This window comes from Pristis pectinata, chromosome 15 (assembly GCF_009764475.1).
Source record: "Pristis pectinata isolate sPriPec2 chromosome 15, sPriPec2.1.pri, whole genome shotgun sequence".
Lineage (NCBI taxonomy): Eukaryota > Metazoa > Chordata > Chondrichthyes > Rhinopristiformes > Pristidae > Pristis > Pristis pectinata.
Genome location: NC_067419.1, coordinates 21,024,742 through 21,037,396, shown reverse-complemented (window position 1 = coordinate 21,037,396; position 12,655 = coordinate 21,024,742). Strand labels below are relative to the sequence as shown.

Sequence of the window (12,655 nt, the reverse complement as noted above, 5' to 3'; positions counted from 1 at the left end):
ATTAAGGACTTCCCCTACCTCCTCCGCCTCCAGATACGTTTCCCCCTTTATCCCAGAGCAGTCCTACCCTCATTCTAGTCATCCTGTTCTTCATGTACATGCAGAATGTCTTGGGGTTTTCCTTAATCCTACTTGCAAAGGCCTTCTCATATCCCCTTCTAGCTCTCCTAACTCCCTTCTTTAGCTCCTTTCTGGCTACCTTATAATTCTCAAGAGCCTGACCTGATTTTTGCTTCCTAAACCTTAAGTACATTTCTTTCTTCCTCTTGATTAAGTGTTCCACCTCTCTTGTCAATCATGGTTCCTTCACCCTACCATCCTTTCACTGTCTCAGTGGGACAAACCTATCCAGAACCCCATGCAAGTGGTACCTAAACAACCTCCACATTTCTGCTGTGCATTTCCCAGAGAACATCTGTTCCCAATTTATGCTGTCAAGTTCCTGCCTAATAACCTTTGTAATTAGCCCTCCCCCAATCATATTTCCCATATTGTCTGCTCCTATTCTTGTCCATGGCTATGCTAAAGGTCAAAGCGTTCTGGTCACTATTTCCGAAATGCTCGCCCACCAAGAGGTCTGTCACCTGATCAAGTTCATTGCCGATACTAGATCCAGTATGGCCTCTCCTCTAGTCGGCCTGTCCACATACTGTGTCAGGAATTCTTCCTGGATGTACCTAACAAATTCTGCCCCATCTAAACCTTTTGCGCTAAGGAGGTGCCAATCAATATTAGGGAAGTTGAAGTCACCCATGACAACAACCTTGAAGGAGGGTCCTGACCCCAAATTGTGACCACCTGCTTTTCTCCACAGACACTGCCTGGCCTGCTGAGTTCCTCCAGCATCATTGCGTTTTTCATCTAGATTCCAGCATCTGCAGTCCTGTGTTTCTCATGAGAACAACCTTGTTATTTTTGCACCTTTCCAAAATCTGCCCACTTATCTGCTCCCCAGTATCCTGGTGGCTATTGGGGGGGCCTATAGAATACTCCCAATAGAGTGATTGCTCCCTTCCTGTTTCTGACTTCCACCCACACTGCCTCAAGTAGATGATCCCTCCATGAGACCTCCCTTTCTGCTCCTGTGATACTACCCCTGATTAGCAATGCCACTCCCTCCCCCCTTTACCTCCCTCTCTATCCCTTTTGAAACAGCTAAACCCCAGAACATCAAGCAGCCAATCCTGCCCTTGTGACAGCCAAGTCTCTATAATGCCAACAACATCATAATTCCACGTACTGATCCATGCCTTAAGTTCATCATCCTTATTCTTAATACCTACCTCTCGCAATTAATGTAACAGATTTCAACCCATTCAACTGACTGCTTTTATACCCTATCCACTACCTATCCTTCCTCACAGTCTGTCTGCCAACTGCATCTACCTTTACACCAACTGTTCCATCGTCTGACCTAACACTCTGGTTCCTATCCCCCTGCAAAACCTAGTTTAAACCCTCCCCCAACAGCTCCAGCAAACTTGCCCACAAGGACGTTGGTCCCTCTTGAGTTCAGGTGTAACCTGGCCCTTTTGTACAGGTCATACCTTCCCCAGAAGAGATCCCAATGATCCACAAATCTGAAATCCTGCCCCCTACACCAACCCTTCAGCCATGCATTCGTCTGCCATATCTTCCTATTCTTATTGTCACTGGTGTGTGGCAAAGTCAACAATTCAAAGATTACTACTCTTGAGGTCCTGCTTTTTAGCTTCCTTCCTAACTCCTTATACTCACTCAAGACCTCATCCATTTTCCTGTCTACGTCGTTGGTGCCTATGTGTACCACGACTTCTGGCTGCTCACCCTCCCCCTTAAGAATGGATTTTTTTTGCATGAATTTTTATTTAAAAAGAAAGGACATTTACAGTTGGTTCTGGGAGATTGAGAAATATAAAAATATTGCAGTATTGTTTTGTCTATTTTTCTTACTTTTGTGCAAGTCTCCCAAAGTAAGTGTGACAAGAAGCATTAATTAATTCACCGGCAATCACAGAACATCCTGACTAAAGCATATAGCTTATTTTTGAAAGGGCAATCATATATGATAAATCTATTGGAGAATTGAAGGTATAACTATCAGGGTTAGTAAGGGGTAACTGCTGGGTATGGTATTGCTTGGTCTGTTTGAAGTGTCTATACTAGCTACATTTGCTGTCCACACAATCCTTCAATGTCATTTTCTGTCCCATCAGGCAGTTTGCTTCTGCTCACCACATCAGATACCCCAGCTGCCCTGCTAGGTTTGTTTCTGTTGTGTGAAATTTGCTGTTGGCTTTTTATCTGAATGGGTTTTTATCTGAATAGTCTAATCAGAGATCCCACAGGATCCTAGTGGTTGTTGTCTATTCAAATGAAAATCCTCTCTCCTCACCATCTCAGGGAAGCTCAAGTGATTTTAAAAGAACCATGGGAGATGTTAACAGGTGGGTCTAATCTCATCTGAAACAGCTAATATCCTATTTTCCAAGTGCCCTGTTACCACTAATATACTGATGTCAAGCTAACTGGCCTACTGTTCCCACTTTCTCACTTCTTTGTTATATTTGCCATCCTCCAATTTCACAGAACCATCTTAAAAAAGAAATTCCAGAGATCAAAGTCAATTCATTCACTTTTATAATGTTCAGATGAAGGGGATTATTCAGCTTTTAATTTCATTATTTTATTCAGTATAGCTTATTTGCCAATACTAACCACCATGAAGACAGATCTGCAATATCATTGTTCCACTGATAATTTGTCCTTTAGTTGTCTTTTTGTGTTTACATGTGTCTTTGTTTCACATACTTTACAGGAGCTTTTACAATCTGATATTATGACATGAATCTGAAATCCAAATCTTAATTTGGAATAAAATGTGTTCACACATCAAACCTGACCACTTTCAATTTTAATGGAGTTGACAACAGGTAGCCAGGTTTCCCAAAGAGAAGAGCTGAATAACCACAATTTAATAACCACAATGTAACTTTGGCTTGAGAAGATCAAAGAGAATCCAAAGTCATGATTGCAAATGACACAAAACTGGCAATATAATGGACAGAGAAGGTGGTTACAAAAGGATATTCATCAACTGGGAAATAGGGCAAAGAAAAAGCAGATGGTATCAAAGACAGTGAAGAAGGTTAGCAAGAATTATGGTGGGATCTTGATCAGTTGTGTAAGTGGACCAAGGAATGGCTAATGGAGTTTAATTCAGATAAGCATTTTGGAAAGTCCTGGGGAGTATTGTAAAACAGAGGAACCTAGGCATTCAAGAACACGATTCCCTGAAAGTGGAGTCATCACTAGACAGGCTGGTGAACAAGGCTTTTGGCATGCTGGCCTTCATAGGTCAGGGCATTGAGTATAGAAGTTGGAAGGTCACTTTGCAGTTGTACAAGATGTTTGTGAGGCCACACTTGAAGTGTTTGTGTGCAGTTTGGTCACCCTACTATAGAAAAGATGTTATTAAACTGGAAATAATGCAGAAAAGATTTACAAGGATGTTACCAGGACTCAAGGGACTGAGTTATAGGGAGAGGTTGGACAGGCTAGGATTTCTTTCTTCAGAGTGTAGGAGACAGAGGGGTGATCTTATAGAGGTGTATAAGATCATGAGATGCATAGAAAGGGTGAATGCACTCAGTATTTTTCCCAGGTTTGGGGAATCAAGAACTAGAGGGCATAGGTTTAAGGTGAGAAGGGAAAGATTTAATAGGAAGTTGAGGGCCAAATTTTTTTTTGAAAACGCAGAGGGTGGTACTTATATGGAATGAGCTGCCAGAGGAAGTGGTTGAGGCAGGTACAATTACAATGTTTCAAAGACAGTTGGACAGGTACGTGGATAGGAAAGGTTTAGAAGGATATGGGCCAAATGCGGACAAATGGGCATCTTGGTCAGCATGGACCAGTTAGGCCGAAGGGCCTGTTTCTGTGCTGTATGACTCCAAGTCATCCAATGCCTCTGTATAGTCAGACCTGGATATCACTGAGACTTGGACTGATGAGTAGCAGGTAACATTTGTGCCACAGAAGTTTCAACAAGAGAGAAGTTAATCATGTATTCATTATTTTAAATAGCATTATCATGACGGAGTCACTCATCGTTAACAACCTGGGGATCACTTTTGACTAGCAATTCAATTAAACCAGCCAAATAAATAACAGCAAGTCAGCGAGTGTATATCCTGTAGCGAGTGATTCATTTCCTGACAATCAAAACCTTTCCAGCATCAACAAGGCATGTCAGAAGTGCGATAGAATACTTTCCACTTGTCAGGATGAGTGCAATTTTAATAGTATTCAAACAGTTCAACACCATCTAGGACAAAGAAGCCCCTTGATTGGCATATTTGTTCCACATTTACTTCCTCCATAAAACAGGCAGTGGCTGCCATGTGTGCCATCTTCAAGATGCATTGCAGGTACTCGCTTATGCTATCCTGAAAGTACCACCTAAATCTGTGACCCCAACTGTTCAGAAGGACAAGGGCAGAAGTCACATGGAAACATTACCGACAGAAGGTTCCCCTCCAAGTCACGCAATAGACTTGAAAACATACTTCATATTTCTTCATCATCACAGGACTAAATCCTAGAACTATATATGAAGGAGCATTGTAAGAGCAGCTTCACCAGAAGGATTGCAGTAGTTTCAGAAAGTGGTTCACCACCAGTTTCTCAAAGGCAAGTAAGGACAGGTAATAAACACCAGCCTTGTCAGCAACATCAAACATAAATTTTAAAAACCTAATAATCCATTTGTTTCCCTTGACCACAATCAGACCACATCCTTAACCATCATACAATTCTCCCATGCCCCTCACCAACTGGTAACCACTGCTGGGAAACCAATTCTCCCAAGTTTTCTGAACTTACAATATTTGTCTTCATGAACACTCCACTTTCAGCAAAACACAGAACTCTTCTGGGTAAAATGCAGGCTATTCTTTCTAAACTAGGTATCAGTTTACTCTCACATTCTACTTTCTTTATTGATATAGATTTTATAATTGCCCATTTTTACACCTCATCAGATTTGGGCAAAATGAGCATATCCTTCAAACTGACAAATTGTGTGAGAGACTTGCTCAACTATAACAGAGCAAATGACTAAAATAACCTCAAATTTGTTTCAATCTTGTACATAATATCAAATATTTTTCTAAATTATTTACTATTTTCACACATCACACCTCAAATGCAAATTCAATTATATCATTTTTAATACTTTGTTATTAATGATTTATACATAGGGATAATCATACTTTTCTTACCATCCAATGTGCACAGTGCAAACAAGCCAGACTTGGATGCATCATCACAGCAGCCTATGGAAAAAACCAAAAAGAAAACAATTTCTCATTTATTCAGCTGAATATCCCTCAAAATATTATTCCCTTCCCCTTCTTTGCCCTTCCACTACAAACATACAAGCACTCTCAGGCAATCTTGTTGAATGAAAATACACATTAGATAGTCTTCACTTGGCCTGAGTTAGAGAAAACCTGTTAGAATACTTGCTTTCCTCCTCAAAGCAAGAAAACCAGGGTTAGGAAAAAAAACTCAATCCAACCCCATGGCAAAGCACATAACCCTACAAAAAGAGTTAATCTCAGTGATAAATATTGTGAACAGATTTCTTTACAGAACATTCAAAAACTAAATTGGATTGACCTGTTTGAGGACTAAACATATTTTCCTATACATTCATCCCCAGCTGGCAGCGTTAAAAGTACAATATAGTATGGCTGCATATTCTATTTCATTTCCAATGGAATCAAATTTTAAAGTGCAGTAGAACACAGAGCCGCTACTTGCTGTGGACTACTCTGTGGTTCCCGCTGGATGGCAGAGGTCAACAGCACTTTTTAGATAGCTCACAGACAACCTAAGTTTGTGGGATCATTGTGATCTTCAACACTGATTTTCTTGTAGCAGTGTTTCTGTTGCCATTGCTTTGGGGCCAGGGTCATGGAGATAACAGAATGGATTAGGTGGTGCTCAGTTCAACAGTCACGGGTACTGTATCTGCCCCGAAGCAGGTGAAGTGGACAGCCCTGCGGCCTCTTGTTGAGCTGATGATATAAACAAACAGGTGCTTGTACCTGGATTGGGGATGTTGCCATGAGGTCTTCTGCTGTTCTCTATGGCAAACAAGGTGTTGGTTAAGACAAGACTGTGCTGCAAGTATTTTGTTAGAAATGGATCCCTTTGGAGATCGCTTTCCCTGCTGCCTCCTTGCTGATCAGTCTTGCACAGAGTTGCATTTTATGTAACATTAGTGTCAAAGTCATCAAAGGGGATCAGTTTGTCAACCTCCAAGCATGACAACTTACCCAACAGATTGACACTGAAATTTCAGTCTGTAAAAAGCGTGCATCAAACATGCCATTCAGTGTTTAATGTGAATGCAACTTTCTTTCCAAATATGGGGATGCGAGGGAAAATAATAGTAGTTGTCCTCAAATGAAAATATTTCATTATTCACTAAACAAAAATATTTATTGCCCAGAATATTCTTATTGGTAGCATTGAACATTTGGCCCATATTCCTCTAAACATTTCCTATCCATGTACCTGTCCTAGTGCCCTTTAAATGTGTCCTTGAATCCTTTCCTCTGTCTGCCTGGTAATCTCTTCCCTTGACAGAGCTTGGAACAGAGTATTTGGTTCAGCAAATCTGTGTCAAGTTTGCAAATGACAAGGCCTCCCTTGTGTAGCCAACTGAGTGCAACTAGAGCCGGAATAGAAGGATGTTGATCAGGAAAAGGACACTAATGTCGGTCACTTATCCTTCCAGTGAATTTGGATGATTCTGCAGAGGTAGCATTGGTGGCACCTTTCCAAATCAACGTCAAATAAAGCTGCATCCTTTCCTCAAAACCAGTCTCAATCTTCCTTGCTGCAATGTTGCACTTCACCTCCAAAAATCTTTTTGTGGGAAGACAGCTAATCTTCAAACCTAATGGAAAACTCTTCAACTATGGCAACTACCTCCAGAACCAAGATCACCCAAACCTCAGTCAATAAGCTGCAGAGTGCAGATGATGCTTGCCTTTGTGTGCACTGCACTCAGACACCAAGGTCCAAGCATTGGACCTTGTTCATTGAAGCATAAGAGACAACATGCCTTTTACTCAACAACCGCTTGTTGAAGTCCCTCTACCAATCTGCCCCAGCTGCACCAATTAAAATACATTAGCCTTTAAGGAACAGCTTGGGGTGAAGGCTGAAGAATCCAGCTGACTCTTGATCAGAGCACTGGGAAATCTACTAATTAAATTTAACATTTCACCGTCCCCACAGTGGATTTTGGTAATGATCAATATGCATCAGATTCATGTAAACTGAGACATAATGAGTACAGCTAAACTGAGGAACAAACATCTGAAATCCAAACAAATCCCATCCCAACCCACTTAAAAATCAGGTCGCATCATCTAATTATCTGGATTACCAGGGTCTCTGTTAACTTTTACAATTAATATTGCAATATTTACTATTTCAGCAGAGTTGTTTTTGAAATATGAAGTCAGAACAAGTGTATGAAGTGTTATTTATTTTCCTTATAGCTCCATAACAAGATTGTAAAGGTAAACACCACTTGGCCCAAATTACCTCACCCTTTAAGATAAATTGATAATCATAACTCATTATCTTATACTGTTGGTTTTGTATCACATTCCAGCCTCCGGTAAAAATCAAACCGTACACGAAATATGTATTTTCCCATGTTAAATCTTTCAATGCTATACTTTTCTGAATGTATCTATCTAGCTTCATGCTTTTTTCCTATTTTTTCCTTTCACACTTCTCTGTATACTTTTTTAGGAACCCCGTTCAAAAAGAAACAGTAAATTTGACAAAATCAATTCAGCCACTAATAATAATATGCTACATTGTTGAAAGTGCTATTTTTCAAAAAGACACATTAAACATAGTTGTTCCAGTTTAGGTTTATAATCAAGTGAAGGCACAAGGACCACAAACACTAATTAAAAGAAGAAATTTCTCCCAGTATACTAGCCAACTTTCATCTCTCAGCCAGCACCACTAAAACTAGTTAAGTGGTCTTTCATCTCATTACTGACAGTAGACCTTGCCAAGTGCAAAGCTGTCTGGTGTACTTAATTGCTACATTTCTAGTTAGCTACACACACAAAATGCTGGAGGAACTCAGCAGGTCAGGCAGCATCTATGGAGGGAAATAAACAGCCAACGTTTTGGGTCAAGACCCTTCATCAGGACTGGAAAGGAAGAGGGCAGAAGCCAGAATGAGGTGATCAGGGAAGGGGGAGGAGCACAAGCTGGCAGGCGATAGGTTCTACTTAGTTCCTACTTAAAACATACCTGCTATTTCAAAGCTATAAATATAGCCGAAAATCACAATACAGTGTTCCAGAGGGTTCTGGTTTATCAGACCCAGATATAAATAACACTTTCTGTATCATCAGAATTTTTTTAAATTGTGCAACTCATTGACAGTGGAAGATATCATGTAATCATGTCCATCCTCCAATATGCTTACAATTTTAAATGGCAATTAATATTCAGTGATGCTACTTAGGGTATAGCTCATATTAAACAAGAGATAAATACAAATTAAGTCAGTCATGAAGACATAAGATTCGTGGCTGCTGTGCCAAAAAAAACAGACAACTAACATACCATTGAATAAATGCATATGATGAAAGTGCGCAACAAATAACAGTGAAAGTTTGTGAAACTTCTTAAGCAATTTTTCAATATTATTCTGATAGCATTGCATTTCTACACCATAATTCAACATAGCTTCAGGTCCAAGATCATTTAAAAATGTCAGCAAAAATCTATCATATTACAACAATAAGAAAAATAAAGAAAGTTAATCTCATAGGCAGTAGCACTTCAGCTTAAGTACCACAGATCCTTTACTATATCATAAAACAGTAACTTTACTTAAAAAAAACTTCATTAGCTATAAAACACTTGGGATGACCCAAGCCTGTAAAAAGCATCTCATAAGTTCAGATTTCTTGATTATTTAGAACACTCAAATGGATTACCAGTGCACTCAAAAGCATGGTTACAATCAAGATCTAATTGAGCAATTTAGATGGCTGACATGTAGAATAATATGAGAGCAACACACAGACTGAAATCTAAATGGATGGTTAAAGTGGCCACTGCAAAATCCTCTCTCATAATTAACAATGCTGCTTGAACTTGTTATTACATTTTAGCCATTAATTCATAGATCCAGAGAGTGAATTAAAGTTCTAAAGTGATTACTTGGAAGTTCAGCAAATTTCAGAGTTTTGCTTAAATCATGACACATTAATGGAATGCATAGGATCAAATAGCTATAATAATGCATTTCAATACTCAGCTGGAGCACACAAAACAGTACTATCCAAAAAGCATGCCTTGCTGGTGGGTTTTGTCATTTTATCACATTGCATATACCTACAATGTGAAGCTAAATACCAAAAAATGGTCTATCTTCAAATCCAAGTACATTACATCCAGACAACATATACACAACATCCAGACCTCAGGTGGCCATTTACCTGGCCAAGTGACTATTTATTATTAATTAAGATTTAGTAACTCATAAGAATGCTTATGTAGACAACTGTGTATAACCATGTTTATTAACTGGACAAAGACAAAGGTAAGTAACTAGCAGTGCCTTCAGTTGAATTTAATAGTTGTAAGAGCATGAAATGGTTCACAGACATACCTCGGTTTATGCTGCCAATTAAATGAGTGGAAACATTCTTATTATGAATCCGGCCTGAAGTCTGGTGTAGAATTACATCTCGAATGAGGCCCTCACTGCGTGGGCAAAAAGGACATTAAGGGCACTGAAAGAAAGCACTTTAACAAGAGAAGAAGTTCTATAAAGAGCAGCACAGCCAGAATGAAAAAAGTTTCATTTTCCCCTGTATTCACAAAAGCTTAAAACAATATTTGCTAAATAAAACTTTAAATTTTCCTTCATTCAACAGCATCCACAATTCCTATATCAGGTGTCAGCTTCATTCACTAAACACAAACTTAGTTAAAGAGAAGTTAAAGGAAAAACTGAAGAATGAGAGCTTTGGAGAAACAGCAGCACAGACAAGTGAGACAACATTCTCAAATGTACTCAGCGCAATATCATGAGCAGTGGACCAGTAATAAAATTAAAATATAGATAATGCACATTTTGTATCCCTTGTTACAGCTACCTACCCTTGTTATTCAATGACATTATTGTCACTGCCAATATCCTGGAGATAAATTCAACCATAATAGCCTCATAAATATAGTGGCTACAAAAGTAGGTCAAAGGTATGGTATCTCAAGAGGAGTGATTCACCTTCTGACACCCAAAAGCCTTTCCACCATCTGCAAGGCATAAGCTCAGATTGTGTTGGAATATTTGCATAGATGAATGCAGCTCCAACAACTCTCTTGATATTATCCAGGACAAAGCAGCCCACTTGATTGGTACCCCATACAACACCCTAAAGGTCCATTCCCTCCACCACCAGCATAGAGGCTTCAGTGTACATCATCTACAAAATGCAGATGCATGCCCTATGCAACTTCAACAGCACATCCAAACCTGCAACCCCTCGATGTAAGTATGAGTCTTTGCAGTGGAGAGTTCTCCTGTCATTTCAATTTTACTAAGATTTTTTAATACCACACTCAATTAAATGTTGCCTTAAAGTCAAGGGAGAGTTAAGCTTAGCTCGCCTTTGAAACTTGCCTCCTTTGTTCATGTCATGTCAAACTGACAAGGACAGAAGCTGAGTAGTTCTGGTTGATCCCAAACAGCATCAGTGAGTGAGCAAGCTATTGGTGAGTAAACTGTGCTCAATGGCATTGCCAACAGTATCTTCCATCACTTTGCTGATGCTTCAGAATGGCAATTAGCCAGCTTGAATTTGTCCTGCTTTTCCTCTAGATTGGACATAACCAGGCAATTTTCCCTTTGGGCACATAAATGCCAGTGCTGTACTGGATCGGCTCAGTTTGAGGCACTGCTGGCTACTGAGAAAATAATCAATAATGTGTCCGATAATGTGTCAGGTCCCATAGCCTTTGCTGTATCTAGTGCTCCCAGTCATTTCTTGATATCACAAAGAGTGAAATGAACTAGCTGAAGATTGGCTTCTGTGAAGGATCTCAATTTCTGGTATGGTGTGACTATTGTGTGAGGAGGGATTTGGCAAATTAGGTCTGTATTCACATAAAGGGATCTCATTGAAACATACAGACAGCACCACAGGTCAGATTTATGTGCAGTGTAATTTGCACATTTTCCTTTTGACAGTGTGCTTCCTCCTGGTGCTCCAGTTTCCTCCCACATCACAGAGACATACTGGTCAGTAGGTGAAATGGCTACTGTAAATTACCCTTTGTGTAGATGGGTGGAGGGAGAATATGTGGGATGTTGATGGGCACATGAGAGAATAGATTACAGGGAAATGTGAGGGAATTGGATTGCTCTGAAAGTCAGCATAGATGCGATGGGCCAATCGGCCTCCTTTAATGTTGCAAGGAACTATGAGAATCTACACTGCCTTTAAAACATAACTTGCTTTTTCTTCTTACTTGGTCACAGTGTCTAAATACATTCTCTCTTTAGTGCCCCCAATTTCTAGTTCCATTAAACTTCTACTCATTATCCTCACATTTCATCTTGAAATTTTAATTTGCTTACATTGCTATAAAGTTTCCTCACACAATCTCACAGTCACCAACACAATCTTCCCCAACCACTGTCCTCTATTCTACTTGAAAAAGATACGGATGTAGAGGAAAGAGAATAGAGGAAGAATAGATAAGACAGGAAAAGTATACAAAGTACAATTCTGTGAGTGGTGTTTGTTCTAGGATTAGTGGGAAAAAGAAGCAAGGGGCATTAGCAACAATATGCCAGGAGAACTGGTTCTGGAACATTTCAGCTAAAACTGGCAGCATAAAAATTGTTTCGAGAGAACTTCTAGCTGAAGGCACATAAAAAATTATATATTTTTAATATTTCGATCTCAACTATGTTTCTTTTATAACTTCATACTATGGTTCTTCTACCCCACACTCAAATCCTTCAAAGTCAATCAGGCAAATGCAGACTGTTCCCAAATGTTTTTATTCTTTTTTGGACCCAACTGTCAGCAAGCTGGTTGCCACAATTCCTACATTACAAGGATGAGCAGAATTCAAATGTACTCTGGTCACAGTAAAGCACTTATAATGTCCCAAGATCTTGAAAGGCACCACTCAAGTCAAAACTTTATTCACAATTGACTGTGAACATTTCACATCGCAAAAGATTTGCAACTCCATTGCTAGTGTTCATAGAATCTCAAGTATAAATCTGCTTCGTAATCAAGCACATCATGTTTAAACTTTTCCAAATATTCATCCCACAAGAACAATTATAGTAAAACCATCAAAATGTATTTGACACAGTAGGAAATTCCATAATTGTACTAAGAAAATGGAGGTAATTTTAACAACAAAAAAGGCAAGATCAAAGATCAAACCATCCATTTCTGCACCACAGTGCAAAGATGCCATCAAAATATTATGATTATTTCTTTTAAATAAGCCTGATTTTGCATGTCATTTTAATCTTGATATATTTGGTTTCCCTCCAAACATAGAAGTTACACTGCACAAATTTCTTAAA

The 12,655-nt window shown here is 39.3% G+C and overlaps 1 protein-coding gene across 2 annotated transcripts in view; it reads right to left on the bottom strand.

Moving 5' to 3' along the window:
* itfg2 (integrin alpha FG-GAP repeat containing 2) overlaps positions 1-12,655 on the bottom strand; it is a 56,723-nt gene that overhangs the window by 28,268 nt on the left and 15,800 nt on the right. For both annotated transcript variants that reach the window (XM_052030036.1, XM_052030035.1), the window contains exons 7-8: positions 9,710-9,804; positions 5,262-5,315 (exon numbers count right to left, since the gene is read on the bottom strand). In XM_052030036.1, coding sequence (XP_051885996.1) covers positions 5,262-5,315; positions 9,710-9,804 — 149 coding nt within the window. The remainder of the gene's footprint in view (positions 1-5,261; positions 5,316-9,709; positions 9,805-12,655) is intronic.